The sequence below is a fragment of the Gouania willdenowi genome, chromosome 6 (genome assembly GCF_900634775.1).
Source record: "Gouania willdenowi chromosome 6, fGouWil2.1, whole genome shotgun sequence".
In the NCBI taxonomy this organism is placed as follows: Eukaryota; Metazoa; Chordata; class Actinopteri; order Blenniiformes; family Gobiesocidae; genus Gouania; species Gouania willdenowi.
The window spans coordinates 25,864,948-25,883,253 of record NC_041049.1 but is presented as its reverse complement, the minus strand read 5'-3'; the positions used below and the strand labels follow the sequence as shown (position 1 = coordinate 25,883,253).

Here is an 18,306-nt window from a genome sequence, read left to right as displayed (position 1 = left end):
ATAAATATGAACCATTTTGAATACCTCCAATGTGGAGCCGAGAGGCATTTCAGTTGCAACACAGCAGCTCAACCTCCAACACCACCACAGTACAGTAACAACATGTTCAGTTGCATGCAGGTGTGGCAGAACCAAAGTTAGCTGCTTTCAGTGAAGCATCTAAAAACTAAATATGTTGTAAAGAAAGTGCTTTGTAGCAGGAAGCTTTTCTGCATAGTCATTTCACCAGGTGGTAGAATTTATAAAGCCTACAATGCAAAAAAAAATGAAGAAAAGAAATCCTGTAAATTCATGATTGTGTCTCAGTCCCAGCTTAAGTCAAGTGTCTTTTAAAAGTCATTTAAAGTGCAGCATTTGGCCTTTTGGTTAGCTTTATTATTCACATTGAGGGAACAAGCTTTTCAGATAAGAAAAGCGTCACACAGCTCCATGTGTCCATCTACTGTGTGGTGATGAGGTGGACGATCATCTGGATGATGCGGGACCCGCGGGGACACTTGTACAGATCCATGTTAGGATTCCTGATCTTATCCTCCAGCAGCTCATCTAGTTCCCAACGCAGCTCCTTCACTAGTGCAGCCACCTTGGTCACAGAAAAACACAAAAATAAATCATATAGTAACAATATATACAGTATATTCTCCAACACTTCAGTGGTCAATGTACACCTTCTCATATAAAATAAATTCATTAATTGTGGCCCCGAATTACCTATGACATGCACACGAATCACTAATTCTGTAACACGTGCATGAAATACTAATCAATATTATTAAGTATATTTCCGGTAGTTAGCGTGGATAGTTGCTGCAGCAACGGCAGATGTTGTTAATGTGGACCAGATCAAACAATGAACAAATGAACAATATGTCTAAATAAAAAAAAGTGACGCAATTACTACATAATAAAGTGATATATTGCGATAATTCACATCACAATTATCGTATTGATTGAAAAAATGTCCAAATCATTTTTTTTACGTCATGTTTTTTTAACACCTTCCTATGTAGGAGTTAGGGAGAACTCTTTGCATCTCAACACTGACCTGATATGAGGGAACAGCAAATTTAATCCATCCATCATCCAGAGAGAGGACAAACTCTCCGTTGTGCAGCTCCACGTTGATCTGGCTGCCCCCAAACAGCAGCAGCGGGAACACGGACGTCATGCTGCAGTCCCTGATAAACACACGGCTGGTTTTCACCTTCTCACGGTAAACCAGGAACGGGCTCTCGTAGTGACGAGTCTGTGGAGCAAACAAAACAAAAGCAGGTTTGTTTTGCATTTACAGCTGTGCTTTGTAATATACATATGATGCGTTTGCTTTTTAGGCCTCACATTGTGGTTGACAGAGGACGGGTGCACGTGCACATAGCCGTCCCTCTTGGTCGAGAAGCGGAGCTCGCCGGCTTTGGGCAGCATCTTCACCTCGCCATCGCTGGTCAACGTGTAGTTCTTCTGAGGAGTTTGAACCTGGAGAAGGACAATGCAAACCTTTTTAGTTCAACTTGAGCTTTGGATGTTTCACATTTTAGATTTAAAACGACTGTAAAGGCACCTGGATCACGTTGGGATAGAGCGCAGCGCAGAGCATGGCCGACATCAGACTGATGTTTTCAGAGTTCAGGTTAGCCTGGAAAAATAAATAGAACTGTTCAGGATGTGGTTCATGATGAAGGCCAGATGGTTCGATTATGAGTGTGTGTGTGTGTGTGTGTTTGTGTGTCAGTGTTGGGATCAATTACATTTTTCAATTACAATTACGTCTTAAATTATCCATGTTTAATTTAGGGCTGCACAATTCATCGATTTTTAGTCGCAATCACATTTTTGGTTGCCATGATTATATAAAGCTTAGCCTTTGACACATTGGGTTATATTTTTCATATATTTTCTTATAATAATTTTTATTTAAAGCTTCATATTGCACTGTAAAATGTACACATTGTTTTAAAGTAGTGTAATAAAAACTGTTTTTTTTTGGGTTTTTTTACCAAATATGATAAATAATTGTGATTCTAATTGTGATTACAATATTGATCAAAAATAATCATGATTATCTTTTGGGCCATAATCCTGCAGCCCATGTTCAATTAAAAGTCAATTATGATTACGATGACCAATATTACATTTATTTTTTTTCCCCCTGAAAGTCATTTACAATTACATTCTCAATTACTAAAGTTCAAATGAAATTAAGCTGAGTCTGCTGATGCTCGTGTCTGTAGCGACCACTTGGTCAGAGGTACGTTAGCGAGCTAGTTTGGTTTTGGTGCCTGTGTTTATACAGCATTAGGTTGTCATTAAATGCTCATTTACTAAGTAATGATTATGAAGTTACCACCGCTAAAAACACTGTGCACAGTAAAAGCTGAACACCCTAATGCTATTTCACTACATGTCATAAAGTACTATTCAGTAGTAGTATATATGTATGTGACAAACAAACCTCTTGTATCCTTGACTGCCAGGCTAACGTTGTCGTTAAGATGTTTTACATGTTTGTTTATATTATAGCCATTACTGCTAGCTGCTAGCATCTTAACACATAAAATAATAGAAGAACAAACTTCACCCTGGCGAAGACCAAATGATAATCATTGTGGAGCCGTTTGGTACTGAGGTTGTGGACCCACCCACTCACAAAAAAGTTACATTCCTCCATACTTTTATAAGCTTTCATCTGCTGTTTGGTGTAGTACGATGTCTGAAAGACCATTTAGTTTGTGATATCAACAGCCTCAATGGTCGGCAAATCTTTAGATTCTGTCGAAAATTCGTTACTCTTCATGAGATACGGGTCACGCCCAACATATTTGTTAATCAATTGTTTGTATCTTTGTCTTGAAACTGCATCTAAATCAGTTCAATACGGACTCTTTGCAACAGATTCCATAGGCGTATTCTTCATTTTTACTTCCTGCCATCCATCTGAAATTGCGCCCCCTTTGCACGTCATCATAATCTCGTGATTAAAAACCAGCGATTACAGTTCAATTAGGATTACAACAGCAGCAGATTTTTAAATTACAATTACGTCCTCGTTTCAATTAGTTGCCAATTACCTGATGACAATTATAATTGATCCCAACAAGTGTGTGTGTGCGTGCATGTGTGTGTGTCCAACCTCAGGACCCGTAGCCTTCAGGACTCCATCTGTGCCATGAGTCGAGGCGCGCTCGATGGCTCTGGCTCTCAGTCCCTCTCTGCAGAAGCCGATGTCAGACAGCAGCTCAGCAAACTGTCTCTTCAGGCTGGCAATCTCCTGCACAGGAAGCAACAGTTCTCACACTGTACGAGCTTAAACTCTCAATTCAACACTGTGTCATACCATCATCATGAAAAACTCTTTGTAAGTAAATTCAGCAAACTGACCTCTAAAACACGCGAGGACAGGAAGTTCTCCCTGCAGTAGACATAGGCAGCCCTCGTCCCCTTCTTTGCAGCAGAGCACCATCCCTGCACAAGAGCACCATTCACCACATTAAGCATCCAGGCATGATGGTTGTATCTTGGAACATTTCTATTGGTGAAACCTTCATACCTTATAAGCCTGTAGCAAAGTTAGATGGTCGCTATTGCCCACCGCGAAGGTACGTTTCTTCAAATTGGCTTCTTCTCGTTTATCCCAAGGAGACACCTGAAGGTCAACAAATATATAAAGGTTTTTAAATCAATTTTCAAGGACAAATAAACTAATTTAGTGAACAAAAAATAAATAAATAAATCTTAAATATACAATATAGAAAAAACACCAGGGCTGTGGTCAATTACATTCATTACATTACGTTCAATCATCCATGTTCAATTACAATTAAATAATGATTACAGTGACCAACATTTTTTCCAATTCCAATTATTAATTTTCTCCTGAAAGTCAATTACAATTCAGTTCTCAATTACAAAAGTTAAATTACAATTTTACAAACTTTTATTTATACAGTGCTTGAAAACAGCCCACACGGGACCAAAGGGTTTAAATAATGATCTCATGTAGTTTTTAGTTAAATCATAATTGTCATTATCAATTATCGATTACAATTATAATTGACCCCAACTGTGAAAGACACACAATATTCAAAGCCAATGCCAAAACAAAATAATAAAAAAAAGCAGCATAATAATAAAAAATGTCATTAAAATGTCTGGCTAGGAAAATAACAAAATGAAGCTTTACAAACACATTGTTGTGAAAACAACAAACATCGTGTCTTTTCAGTGGTAACAACTCTTACAAATGGTGATTTAGAGGCCAGGCTGGCAGCGATGGTGAGCGCTGGGTCGAGGCAGCGGAACATGGAGCCAAAGAGCATAAGTTTCCCGATGCGGACGTCGACGGGCAGGCAGGCCAGGTGGTAGCCCAGCGGGGTCAGCTTCTCATCCGCTGTCAGCGCTCCCAGGTCCTGGAGCTGCTGACTGGCTGCTTTCAGGCTTTCCAGATCCGGAGGCTCGATGATTCGAGAGAAGACCGACTCCAGGGTCTTCTCAGCAAACAGGTCCAGGATCTTAATCCTGTTGGGGAGAGGAGATGTGAAAGCAGCTAGAGAACCAAAAACCAAGATAGTGGGAGATTAAATCCACTTCTACCTCAGAAAATGTGTGCACAAATGAAAATAAAAGCAAGGTTTCTATTATGTACATAAACAGAAATAAAACATGAGGCAGATGGAGGTACCTGAGGCAGAGCTGCTCCAGGGGAACTCTCTGGATCTCAGGCAGCTGTTGCTCAGCCAGCTGGTGCTTGAAGCAGTGGCTGGTGAACAAGTGAAAGCAGACGCCCGAGGCCACGCGGCCAGCTCGACCTTTCCTCTGCATCGCGTTGGCCCGAGAAACCCACGAGTCCTCCAGGCTCTCCATGCATTTGGATGCATCGTACCTATGAGCAAAAAACACAAAATGCATCAGAGGGCGTCCCAAATCAAGCTCATTTTATATCAGGCTGACAAAACACACGCTTACGTTTTTTCTTTCATTCTGCCAGAATCGATCACGTACACCACATCGTCGATGGTAACTGAGGTCTCCGCGATGTTGGTGGAGATTATAATTTTTGTTACACCGTCTGGAGGGCGGCTGAAAATGGCCTTCTGCTCCTCATTGGAGAGCGATGAATGCAGAGGATACACCACACATCTGACAACACAGTCACAATAAGCATCCATCACACACAAATGTTTTTTCAGTATGAAAAAAACCCAAAAAACTGTTGAGGAAGCAGAAAAGTTGCTTTGTAAAATCGATAAAAACAAACAATCAATCAGACCTGGATGACCCCTTGTTTTTGAACATCGTGTTAGATTGAAGCCTCTCATAAAGCATTCTGATCTCAGCCATGCCAGGCATAAACACCAACACTGCACCTGCAACCACATTATAAAATGTTATAATAACAGGAAGTGACTAAATCTATACATCTGAGACTAGGCAATGCAAGGCAAATTTATTTGTATAGCGCATTTCATACGCAAGGGAATTAATTGTGCTTTACATGATTAAAAAGTGCAACAGAAAACATTCAACAGTTTAAAAATCAAAAAGAACATTAAAATCAGCAGGAAAAAAATAAATAAATTTTAAATCAAGAGAAAAAACTTTAAATCAACAATAAAATGATTAAAAATCTCCCTCTCAGTCAGATGTTTACATCTTTAAATACTCAATTATAACACAGAGGTCTTCTTCTAATGTTGATGCTTAGTCAGAAGATCATAGAATAACAATAAATGTAGAAAAAAGAAAAGAAAAGCTGTGTAAGTGAAACCAGGCAGAGATTGTTTCTACCTGGAGGATATTTGTGGTTTCCGTCTACAATCCACTCCAGCAGTCTTTCCACCAGGTCCATGTTAATTTTGTCCAGGTCCATCGCAGCAATTGTTTTCAGCACAGGTGTATTAGCATCTACATAAACCAAAAAAAACATCCTATCACTTGGTCTGAATAAACCCAGAAGAAGAAACCCATCATCAGTAGCTAATTAGGGTTGGGGTCGATTACATTTTTAAACTACAATTACGTCTTCAATTATCCATGTTCAGAAACTCAATTATGATTTTGACGACTGGCATTTTTTCCCAGTTACAATTAAAATTAAAAGTATTACTTAATCTATTACTAAAGTTCTATTACAATTCATAAAATTTACTGAGCATGAAATAAACAACCCCATAAAACTTAATCTTCCTCTTGTGTTAGCTTTCTGTTAGCATCCTTTATGATAACGGGTGAGTTTTGACCATGCCTTTTTTGTGTCAGTATAAAAGTATTTAAATGGTAAAATGATCCTCAAGATTCACTGACAAGTAGAGGTAAAACTTGGTATGTTTTAAAAATTGTTAACTACATATGTAACATGGTTCTCAAGGTTTGTGTTTAAATAAATTGTAATCGACAGTTTTTATAGAATTTCCATGCCAATTACAATTACAAAGTCAATTATCTGAACTCAATTACAATTTCATTATGAATACGACGGCAGCAGATTTTTTGATTACAAACAGAATTATAATTACATCAGAAATGTAATTAATTATCAATTACACAATGACTCTTATAATGGACACCAACCCTGGCTGAGATCAGCCTGTTTCCATATGTTCTCACGTACCTCTGTATCTGATGTAAAGTTCCTGCAGGCTTAGATCCTGGTCTGGAATGGAGTCTTTGACAAAATTTGTTTTGTCAAAAGACTCAGAGTCGTCAAACACGTAATCCATAGCATTCCTGGGCCCACCTTTGTATCCTGGCCCATAGATGCGAGATGAATTGTGTTTCCGTTTATAAGGGCTCTTCCCCTCGATGACGTAGCTACACAGACATGTAAACATGTCAAGCATTAAGGAGACACTGATTTTACTTAGTCATTTAATAAACAAGAATAACACACATACCTAGTTTCAGCGATGGCGTCTTCAAGAAAAAACTGATCCACGGGGAAGGTTTGCCCTGGAACGACAGACTCGTTACAAAACTATCAAACTTCCCCTGATTGTGTGTGTGTGTGTGTGTGTGTGTGTGTGTGTGTGTGTGTGTGTGTGTGTGTGTACTGGGATGACTACCTGGTATGTGGATGGTCGGACAGCTGAAGAAATACTCTGAGAAAAGATCAGCATTCAGAGTAGCACTCATTAAGATGATCTTCAAGTCTGGTCTCTGCACAATTAAGTCTTTGAGGACCAAAAGCAGGAAATCACTGAGAAAAAAAGGTAAAACAAAGCTTTAGAAACAGAAAATAAGAATCAACCGGTTTTTATATTTTTATTTATCTCGTCTTGACCCGTATGAACAGAAATTCCTTGAATTTAAATTGTTTTTTTTCAATATAGGGCTGTGTTCGAAATCATATACGAACTCATACTAAATCTGACGTCAAAATGAGTATGTAGTGTGTTCACATAAGATAGTATGGAAAAATTGAGTACGCAAGAAATACCCGGATGTATACTAAATCAAGACATTTTTTTAAGTATACATGGTGGGTACACTACTCATACTCAACCATCCCATGATGCATTGAGAGCACAATGTAAAATCATCCTGGGACCAGCTTCAAGCTCAAAGTCAACATCCCCTTATCAAAATAAAAGCATCTCTTCTCGTCTTTCATTCGTTTTTAACCATTTGTAAATAAGGCTCTTGTTTTGAAGGTTTGTCAGTAGCACAATAGCGGGTCTCTGAAAATCCCTGAATTGTCTACTATAAACTATACTTGTAGTTTATGAACTATACTTATAGTTTATAGTAGACAATATCTGTCTTGCACTTCCTGTAAGTGTGAGATCTCATCCTACCTCTCTTCTGTGCGCTCATGCACTTCATCCACGATGATGTGTGTGACACCTTTGAGGTCGGCATCTCCCTCCAGCCTCCTCAGCAGCACGCCTGTGGTGCAGTACAGCAATCTGGTAGCTGACGTCTAGTAGAAAATGACAGAGAGAGACAGACTTCATTAGAGTTCATTAGAGTTCAGAGAACACTAGGTGTGGCGGAATGTGTGAGCTGTATCGGTATCTGTACCTTGACGCTCTCCAGGCGGATCTGGTAGCCCACAGAGTTTCCCAGGGACTCTGCGCGCTCCTGTGCAACTCTCTGAGCCACAGAGATGGCGGAGATGCGTCTTGGCTGGGTGCAGACAATGTTGGCCACCTGCCCAGCAGGCCCTCTTAGGGAGGCGTCCAAGATGAACTGGGGGATCTGAGTCGTTTTTCCACAACTACAGAAAAAGAGCAGAAAATAGCCACAAAAGTTAAAAGCACCGTCATGTTTTGTTTTGGGTTTTTTTTAAAGAACATTTCTGGTATTTAATATGGTAAAACCAGGGTTCTCGCAGCACTGTTAAACGTAGGGGCCCCCAACGCTGTGATTGTGATTTCCTACAATGCATAGGGGGAGTTTTCTGTTTTTCCCTTTTTTAATCAGTACCGTCATATTAATTGTTGCACACTTGGACACAAAAGGGATTTCCAGGAATGTACGAGTTGTTTTTAACTCTTTTAAATGTGCATAACCCAGAAACACATTCATCAGCCGCACCATCTACTTAATGCATGCGATTTGCTTGAATGCTCCTGTCTTCACCTGAGGACCCCTGCAGCCACTAAGCTGCCCCTGATGTTGCATGTGTGCATCCTCCGCTTTGTAACCCATAATTAGCGGGGGGCGTGACCATAACAGTCCCAATATAACCGCAGGTCTCACATAATACCTGATTTAAATTTTAAAAGCGCATTTTCGAATCAGTCTTTTGAATATAATGTTATTTCTTGTCCATAGAGTGTCTGAGTATTTATAGTGGAGTACATATATCAAGCATGAGTAACTCTCTAACCAAGTTCATCATGACCCTTCATTAATTCAACAAATAACTTGTGGCTTTAAAGTAAGGCAGTAACAAAACAAAAACTAAAAACTTAAGCTTTACTTCACAAAATTTGGCCCTCAGAGAGTGACACATTTCAATGTTTTTTGGATGCCCTGGGACCCCCTACAACCCTCGCGCAAATGCTGTGAAGAATTCCTGGTAAGAACCCTGATAAAACATTTCAAAGGATAACACCATTTCAGTGTGGAATTCTCTAGGGCTCTATCTGACTCACCCTGTCATCCCGCTGACCACCAGCACTTGACTCTGGTCCAGCAGATCTAAAATATTCTGCCTTTCCTGCCAAGCCGGGAGGTTCTTCCTCTGAACCAGCATGGACATATAGTGCCTGGACGACTGAGGTGACAACAGGAAGAAAGCAAGGCAGTCAGGGTCAGATGAACACAATCAGATGTATAGGATGTGAGGAAAGATAATTGATATGTCACATGTTTACCTGTTTCCTCTGGAACTCCTGGCACAGCTTGTCGTTTTCTGACAGAACGTTGGTGTTCTTGTGGTTGTGCTTGTTGACCATCTTCTTCCTCACACTGATATAACTGTCACTCTCAAATACATCAGCTTTGTCTTTCAGGTCATCTTCTGTCTCCCTTACTGAAAAATAAAAACAGGCAGATTTCACCATCAGTAAAGTCATGACAGGGTTGGGGTTAATTATAATTTGTAATCACGTAATTGATAAATAACTATAACTATAGAATCGCACGCCCGTCAGGTTTGACCGATTCATATAAAATTAGCCACATTTATTAGTGACCCCAGGATGAGCAAAAAGTTTCCATATGCACAAAACCAAAACCAAACAAAGTCGGCCATCTTGGGTCAAGGGTCAAAGATGGAATTTCGCCCTGGAAACACATTTGCGCAAACTAGTCTAAGGGGCTTCATCCAATTTTCTTCAAACTCGGCCAGAACATTTAGGACTCACTGAAGATTACAAATCATCAGAGGAATTTGCGTATCTCTAAAGTTTTGGTTGTGGCGCCACAGCAAATTTGCAATGCTAATTTTTGTTAGCGCACCAAAATTTCTAAATCCTTAAAACTCTGACGCAAATTTCAATGAGTTTCAAATTTCACTCAAATGACATTTGCCTAAGCCTATTTATGATAGGCTTAGGCCTTGAAACATTTCCCATCATGCCTTGTATTTTTGACTGGCGCCATTTTTACGGTCATGTTCACTGTTAGCAACTATAGCACGTCATAATAGAAAATCTCGAAAATACAAAGTTCAAAATGCCTCATATTTTATATACGTGATGACTGTCCAGTCCTAAACAAAACTCAATGTGAAAATTACCCATCATGCCTTGTGTTCTCAGATGCCACCACTTTTAGTGGCGTCCGACGCTAACAGCGCTAGCGGAAAGACGATATGTCGTGTTGACCTTAAAAACTGTTGGATGCACCTAGACAGATAGGAGCAGGTCACGGAATAAAATAAAACAGGCTGTGATCAGTGGGAGGGGCCTATAATGTCACCGGAAAATCCTTCGTCATTTCCTCACCATTAAATTAATACGTTTTCCCTTTATACTGGGTTTTTAACTAATACTACTGTGTAAACAGGCCTTCAAACTGGTTTTACTGGTTTTTCCTGTTCTACTGGAATATCATTACTATTGCTAGGCTAATGCTAGGTTATTGCTACAGTAAAGCTATTTCTATGTAGAGTTCTACACATATAGTAGTTAACAATTGTTAAAATATGTTTCATATCAAGCTTTCCGACATTTTACCATTTAAAAAAAATGTAAATCTAGAGGGATACTGACGCAAAAAATGCTCTGACACCCACACCAAAAATATTAAAACCTATAGTTTCATGGATTAGTAAGGATAACAAGATAAACAATAGATAGGAAAGAAATTTGATGATAGATACTTGTTTTTAGTGTATTTTACATCTGATTTAAGACCAGTTATCATTAGAGATGCTAATAGAAAGCTAACACAAGAGGAAGGTTACTTTTACGACGTGCTTTATTTAAGACTCAGCAATTGTGATTAATTGTAATTGAACTTTAGTAATTGATAACAATTATTATTCAACTTAAGTAATTGATTATGTAATTGTAATTGAACTTTAGTAATTGATAACCTAATTGTAAATGACTTTCTGAGGATAAAAAAACAATTGTAGTTGGAAAAAAAAATGCTGGTTACAGTAAATCGTAATTGAATTATAATTTAATGTAATTGACCGCAAACCTGACATGTTTACATGTTTACATTGGAATGAAGACTGAACAACAGATATAAGTGACGGACTCACCATCTTTGGATCTTTGGTTGTTGCTGTGAACAGACTTCCTGTTTGGAGGAACACAGCTGTTCTTCACACTCTTACTCTTGGCTGCACTTTGAGCAGGTGGAGGAATCACTACAACAGGTGGAGGAGTGCTGTATTTATGGTGACCAACAGCCAGCAGTTCCTTCATTGTCTTTTCATCCTCACATAAAAATATGAGGTTATAAACCATAGATTCACTGTTCTTTGCTGCAGTCAGAGCTTCTTCAAACAACCTCTCGGTCACACTGAGCCTTCCTGCTGCTGCGACACGCTCGTCGTTGGTGCTAAACGCAACGATCGGTGCCTGGAATGGATAACGGTTTCCTTTAGGAAAACGAACCACCAGTTCATACTCCAGGGGTGTGTTGTTGCTGACGCCGAGCTGGCTCGGGCCCGACAGATCCAACGAATCAGCCTCAGATTTAGGAAGTTCGTGGATGAACCTGCATTTGTCTCCAAAGCGGCAGCCCTTGGCTTTCAGGAAGAACCTGCAGATGCCTTTTTTAGCAGCTTGTCTGGCTCCACTGCCGGGGCTTCCTTTGTTTTTCACAGTGCCGTCTTTGAGAAACGGGAGGTCCAGACTGACGGTCCACACTGTGTTTTCATTGCTGTCATTGAAGCGCTCGCTTAAGATGGTGGTGAGTGCGAGGGCTTCCTCCTGCCTCTGTGACAGGCACTCATCCATAGGCACCAATGCCAGGCCATTGGGGGACACTGATTTGGGACCAAAGCGTTCACTGAAGACCTGCTGGAGGAGGAGCTCCAAAGTTGTGCCAACTTCTCCTCGGCTGGAGTCCAGCGCCTGTTTGGCTCTCTCCTTGTCAAAGCCATACCTATGAAAAAAAGGACTTACAGTGACTACATTTTTTGGTTTTTAGATTTTATAGCTGTATATACTTAGAAAACACCTTTTGGCAATCAGAACATTCCTTATGGGGCATTATTGCAGTGCCAGTCAGTGTTAACTTTGTTGACGAAAACATTTCCGGCAGAGTTGTTGTCGACTACGTTTTTTTAAGTGACAATAGCGAGACTATGACTATCTCAAAATGTTTTATATTTTTGTTAACGAATAAAAGCTAAACTATAATGTTCATATAGGAGGACATCCAGTCAGAACTAAGTTGTTGTTTTTTTGGAAGGTATCCAATTAAAACTACTTTTGCTGCATTTAAGGCGGAACAAAGCGGTAAGTGATCCAATCGGAAATGAACCGATTACGTTTGCGGACGTTAGGTCTTACGCATTGATCACATCAAACATTAATACCATCACATATCAGTAATTCAATCTTTAAAAAAAATACATAAACTGTTATGCTTTATGATTTAGTCAACTATATCCCTAACAGATTTAGTTGACTAATCAACATTTATTTGACTAAAACTACACTATAACACAAATAGTCCTGATGACTAAATTTGAACTAAAACCAAGTTTCATTACAGCCAAAAGACGATGACAAACTAAATTAAAACTTGCTGTCAAATTAACACTGGTCGCAGTTCGAATTTAAATTCTTGACAGCAGTGATGTATAAACACCTGCTCAATTCACAAATGAAACACATGAAGAAAAAAAAAACAATGAAAGCATTACCTGCAGAGTTTCTCAATAGCAAACAGAGAAATAATAGGTTCGGGACTGAGTCGCTCATCATCAGATGGCTCACATACTGGACTCTGCTCTGCTCTCCCCACAGGCTCATCATTAGTGGCCCAAGACAGCCCTTCCTCTCTGTGGTCCAGCCCATCATGCTCCTCTCCCTCTGAGGAATCGGAATCAAACTCTCTAACACAAAAAAATCAAAGCATGAGTTAAAATTTGTCATTTTTCTCCACCAAAAACCACATCAATGTAGGAGTGTGTGCTTACTCATTGGGGTCATCAAATTCCCCACTCTGTAGATCCCGAAGCAACTCCTTCAGTTGCTCGTGGTTCTCATCGGTCATGAACATCCTCTGTAAGGTCAGGTTACTTCCATCTCGATCTCTGTCTCGATCATAATCTGTATTTGTGGTTCCCCAACCTTGACCTGAGTCTCTGCCTCCACCTTGGCCGGTGCTTTGCTCGTTTTGAGCAGGTCTGCTGAGAAATACAGAGAAAAAGAAGAACATTTAGGAGAAACTGCAGACATGTTTTGGGTGACCAGACATCCGAATCTACCCGGATACATCCTCTTTTCACGTCTTGTCGGGACCGTACGGCCGGATTTTACAAACTCATAAAAATATCTGGGTTTCCCAGGGACCTGAATGCATCGAGGGGAACACGTTTATTTCAATGGCCGTAACTCCGCTAATATTTGCTCTAACTAAGAAATTCTAGCAGTTTCTGAAAGCTAATGAGTTGCTCTTTACAGCCAGTATCATGTCATTACGGTGATTTTACTCACACGTGACTGAATCATAAAAGATGCCGCTTTGTTCTGACGAAATCATTGCACACGAGGAAAAGAAAAGAGAGACTAAAATTTGAGATGGATGGAAAGAGACCAAATACTTGTAGAATAAATTAAAAATGTCAGTAGGAAAACTATCCTGGATGATAAAACTACAATGGAAGTTCAAAGAGGGATTTGAAAACTAAGGAGCCACTGGGAGAAACTTAGTCAGCATGGGACCATGTGATGTACACTTTCTCAGTTATTTATTGAGGTGTATATTTAAAGGAGACATAAGATGAAAAATTCACTTTTGCTGTCTTTTTGAACACATATAAAGTAACTTGATTGTTAATCGGCACATAAAATGTGAAATAAATCCATCCAGTCCTTTGTTTGGAGTCTGTGTAAGTATTACAACACAGAGGAAAGTGCTCAGTTTCAAATATTCTAACTTTGTGATGTCACAAGTTAAAAACGGGAAAGAAAATACCCTGGTAACTCCACCCATGGACTCCACCCCCAACCTGATAAAAACTTTTGACAAAGTCCGCCATTGTTTTCCTCACTTGAACATAGTGGTGCTTTTTGGTCACTTTATTGCTCCAGTGACGTGATGACCAGGGAACAGTGTGTGTGTGTGTGTGTGTGTGTGTGTGTGTGTGTGCGTGTGTGCATGCGAGGGCTGATCACTTCTTTTCGGCCATATATTTACAGCACTTATCGTTAACAGCGTTGCTTTTAAGGTTTAAATGATCAACTTAGGGAGTTACTAAAGGATGAGTTCACTCAGAATGTAGGCTTATTCAAGAAGTTAACTGCTTTAATTTTGCCCCGGTAAGTTGAGGAAGCCTCCCGCTGCAGCCGTCTCACTGTAGCGGGAGAGAGGGGCTGCTGCCTCTGCTCTACAGGCAGTGGAGGACCTGAGTGTTGTCACTTGAAGTCGCTTGAAAAGTTCACCGTTTTAACTTTGAGTGATTAGGTCGTGCAGGACCTCTTGAATTTTGTTCAAACGTAATCTAGTCACTTCAGTTGCGTTCGGTGCACACGCACCTTTAGTTTGCGCCACCCCGCGGAAGTGAGGGGCGGAGGGAGGAGGAGGTCTTTGATACTCCAGGGACACACCCCTCAAAACGGAGTGCTCTGAAAGAGCTGAATTATACAAGGTATTAAACCTCCCCTGTTGCTTGATTGATGTTTTGACCAAACCCCAACACAGATATGTCATTTAGACCACAGGAAACTGTTTTAAAAGGTGAAATGGGTACAATATGTCCCTTTTATTTATTATTTACTGTTCTGTAAGCCTTGAGTTTTTTTTTTCTTTAAATTTCTTTTATTTCTAGGAGATGTTTCTCATTGTTAAGTAGGTATACGTGAGATTACAGGAGATGCATTTTTAAACCTTATAAACAATAACAACTTATTTATCTACTATATTGCATTTTGCTGTTACAAAATAGATTTAAAAAAAAAAAAAAACATTAAGTAATTTGAGTATGCCAAGGTCGGACCAAGTGTCCTCTTTTTTGGAGTGTTTTTGGGGTGTCAAACTTATTTAAGTTCAAGGGACAAATACAGACCAGTTTGATCACAAGTGGGCCACAGGTTTTAGGTGGGAAAATGAACAATTTCTTCATTAATGTGCCCAAGTTAGCACTTTCAGTTTTAATTAGACAAAGTATGGAAGTCATCAACAATATCTTAGCAATAAGTGACAAATACTTAAAATTACCTTTGATTTTTAGACCAATTTTTATTTAATTTGGGGAGATTTTTGTTCTTTCAACAATAATTTTCAACTGAATTATATGGTAATTTACACAATAATTCATGTTTTTTCTGTCATTTTCGCTTTCTCCTGTGGGCCGAATTGGATGGTCTGAAAGGCCGTATTTGGCCCCCGGGCCTTGAGTTTGACAAGCGGAGTAAACGTACCTGTTGGAGTGAGCTGGTGCAAATCTCCTTGTCGAATCATTTCTATCGTCCCAGATAAAATCATCTCTTCCTCCTCTTCCTCCTCCTCCTCTGTTTGGCATTCCAACGCTTCTCTTTGTATCCATTTCTCTGCAAAATAAATAAAAAAAATAATTAAAATGAACATCAATATTGCATCTTATTCTAGATGCATTGAAAACCTCCAACACATTACTAAGCTTCCTAAAATAGATGAACAGAATATACTCACATAAAATCAGCTTAGTTTTCTTTGCAGCAAACCTGTGAAAAAGGATGAGAAACGCACAGTTTAATTTATTCTCTGTTTACAGGCTTTCACGGAAGAAAAGTCAAGAAGTAAAACAGCCCAAATGTGCTAAAAATGCGTGTTGTAATACCAAATTAAAAGTCAACCACGAACTGTAAACTTTATTAAATGCTAACAACAACCTCAGGAAAGCACCGGTAACTTCTACCATTGATTGAGGCTGCGTCCGAATAGTTCCTCCTATCTCCTTTCCTATCTACTTTTCCTTAAACCCGTAGCAGATATTAAAAAGTTAGGAAAAGGTGATCACGTTTGTTTTGACTTCCACTATGTGACTGAATAACGCTCTTTCATCATGGCCACCAATCAAACATTTCCTCATGCGCACTACCGAAAAACTATTTTTTGTTAAAAAAAATTGAAAAATAATTTTTTTTGTTTATTTTTGTTTTCAAAGTGAATGGACACGTGTTTTATTTGTTTATTGGATTTTTATTGGATTACGTTAGGGTTATGGTTAGGTTATAATTTCAGTACGGAGGTAAACTCAGACTGTTACACCAGTTTTCTTTTAATTGTGAGTCATTTTGTCTGTTTTTGGAGTTCTTTTCTGTGTATTAGTTGTTATTTTGTGTGTGTTTTTAGTCATTTTCTGTGTAGAGTATTTGGCATTTCCTTATTTTTTATGTGTTTTTGGAGTTATTTTCAGTGTATTTTTTGTTATTTTTGTGAATTTATTTGAGTCAAGTTGTCTGTGTATTTAAGGAAGCTTAATCACTGATGTCATAATTTAGATTATTCCATATTCCGACACCCTGAACTGAAATGCACCTTTCATTTGTATCTGTTCTCAATTTTGTGTTTTTTAAATATCTGTATTCATGTATTGACGTAGTTAAGACCAACATTAATATGGTTAAAAATGTGTTAATATGTATTGTATACAGTATTGTATTGCTTTGAATTTTATTTAAAAAAAAAGGGGGGGGGGAGGTGTCATTAAAAACAAAACACGTTGATGGCTTAATAATAATAATAATAATAATAATAATAATAATAATAATAATTATTATTATTATTATTATTATTATTATTATTATTATTATAATAATAATAATAATAATAATAATAATAATAATAATAATGTATCCAATATAATTATTAAAGTGTCTTACCGTTCTAGAAACTTGCTTTCAAGTGGAAACTGTTCGAATTCGAAGTCACGTTTCACTGTTGTCGCGCATGCGCAGGTCGACCCCTGCCCTGGCCATAGGTAACCATGGTAACAACCGCTGCTAGCTAAAGGATACATCGAGAGGAGCAGTTTATTAAAGCTGCCGTTTAAATACTGCAGACTTTCTTCATCTTGTTTAAATGAGGTTTTTGTAGAAGTCTACCTAGCTGAAGCTGTGAGGCTTTACCCACTACTGACCTCCGTCACAATGTCTGGTAGGAACTCGTTACTGGAAAACTATTTTTTTTTATAACCGAGTGCGCTGGAAATGCATTAAAAACGGAAGTCAGTGACTAAAAGTTTAGGTTGGGGCTACAAAAAAAAAAAAAAAAAAAAAAAAAAAACCATTTGTTTTCAGGAGCCAATGATTGAGGTTACTGGGGCCACTAAAACACAGACAGAATGAAAACCAAATGACAAGAGCTTCGACAAGAAAATTAAATATAAAGTATTGGAAAATATGACAAGAACTGTTGATGATCTAATGGAGTGTATTACTAGATAAATTATTATAGAAAACTACAAATATCTGGGTCAGTTATGTATACAGAGCACCTGGCTTCGGTGTTTGTTGGGTCTAGTCAGAAGGTTAGATTCATCTGTGGGGATATCAATATAGACCTGCTTAATCCAACAACACATATGAGCACAAGGGACATTTTTGCATCAATGTCAAGTATGAGTCTGGATTAGGGCGATATTTTTAATGGCGATATGGCCTTTAAAAAAAAAAATAATCTCAATATTTTCAAGCTATATCACGATATACAATATATATATATATATATATATATATATATATATATATATATATATATATATATATCAATATTTTGCCCTTGCCTTGAGATGATGCTATGAAGCATACAATCAAACCAGAATGGCATTACTCAATATATATTGATGTTTTCTCTGTGATGTAATTGTAGTTTTTCCTAACTATTATAGCATAGCGTACCTGTTAGTTTCTTTTTTTTCAGTCAAGATCAGACGTTTTGAAACTTTTTGGCCTAAAAAAAGTTGACCTGACCGAGTATATTTAAAATAAGGATGTGTAATTATAGGGCCTAAAGTAACAATAACATAATAATATGTCACATTAAAAGCACAGAATAATGAAGTTTGGGAAGTTAAATCAAGCATATGTCTATCAATTATCTTATATGTATACTCTCCTATAGATATATATTGTCAAGTATCTGATTATTAGTTGGATATGGTCCATGCTGAAGTACTTGTAAATGTAATGTCTATCAAACAAAAAAATAAAAATAAAAAAAATAATAGAAATATGAAGTGCAGGGCTGCTA

General features: G+C 38.4%; 2 protein-coding genes across 2 annotated transcripts in view; one reads left to right on the top strand and one right to left on the bottom strand.

Moving 5' to 3' along the window:
- Positions 1-363: 363 nt before the first annotated feature.
- On the bottom strand, positions 364-15,828 carry LOC114466136 (putative ATP-dependent RNA helicase DHX57). Its single transcript, XM_028451655.1, has 24 exons — positions 15,745-15,828; positions 15,495-15,623; positions 13,049-13,261; positions 12,773-12,964; positions 11,156-12,006; positions 9,315-9,472; positions 9,093-9,214; positions 8,014-8,209; positions 7,788-7,912; positions 7,056-7,189; positions 6,888-6,942; positions 6,605-6,804; positions 5,782-5,898; positions 5,264-5,360; positions 4,960-5,133; positions 4,676-4,876; positions 4,236-4,512; positions 3,545-3,640; positions 3,376-3,459; positions 3,128-3,265; positions 1,559-1,633; positions 1,339-1,473; positions 1,046-1,246; positions 364-583 (listed from the first exon to the last, which is right to left on the bottom strand). The coding sequence occupies exons 2-24, from the start codon at positions 15,617-15,619 to the stop codon at positions 440-442; spliced, it is 4,110 nt and encodes a 1,369-aa protein (XP_028307456.1). The 5' UTR covers positions 15,620-15,623; positions 15,745-15,828; the 3' UTR covers positions 364-439.
- Positions 15,829-17,137: 1,309 nt separating this feature from the next.
- The window catches only part of caprin2 (caprin family member 2), a 46,773-nt gene continuing 45,604 nt past the window's right edge, over positions 17,138-18,306 (top strand). Inside the window, exon 1 of the mRNA XM_028451603.1 lies at positions 17,138-17,211. The gene's annotated coding sequence lies outside the window, so the exon portion shown is untranslated. The remainder of the gene's footprint in view (positions 17,212-18,306) is intronic.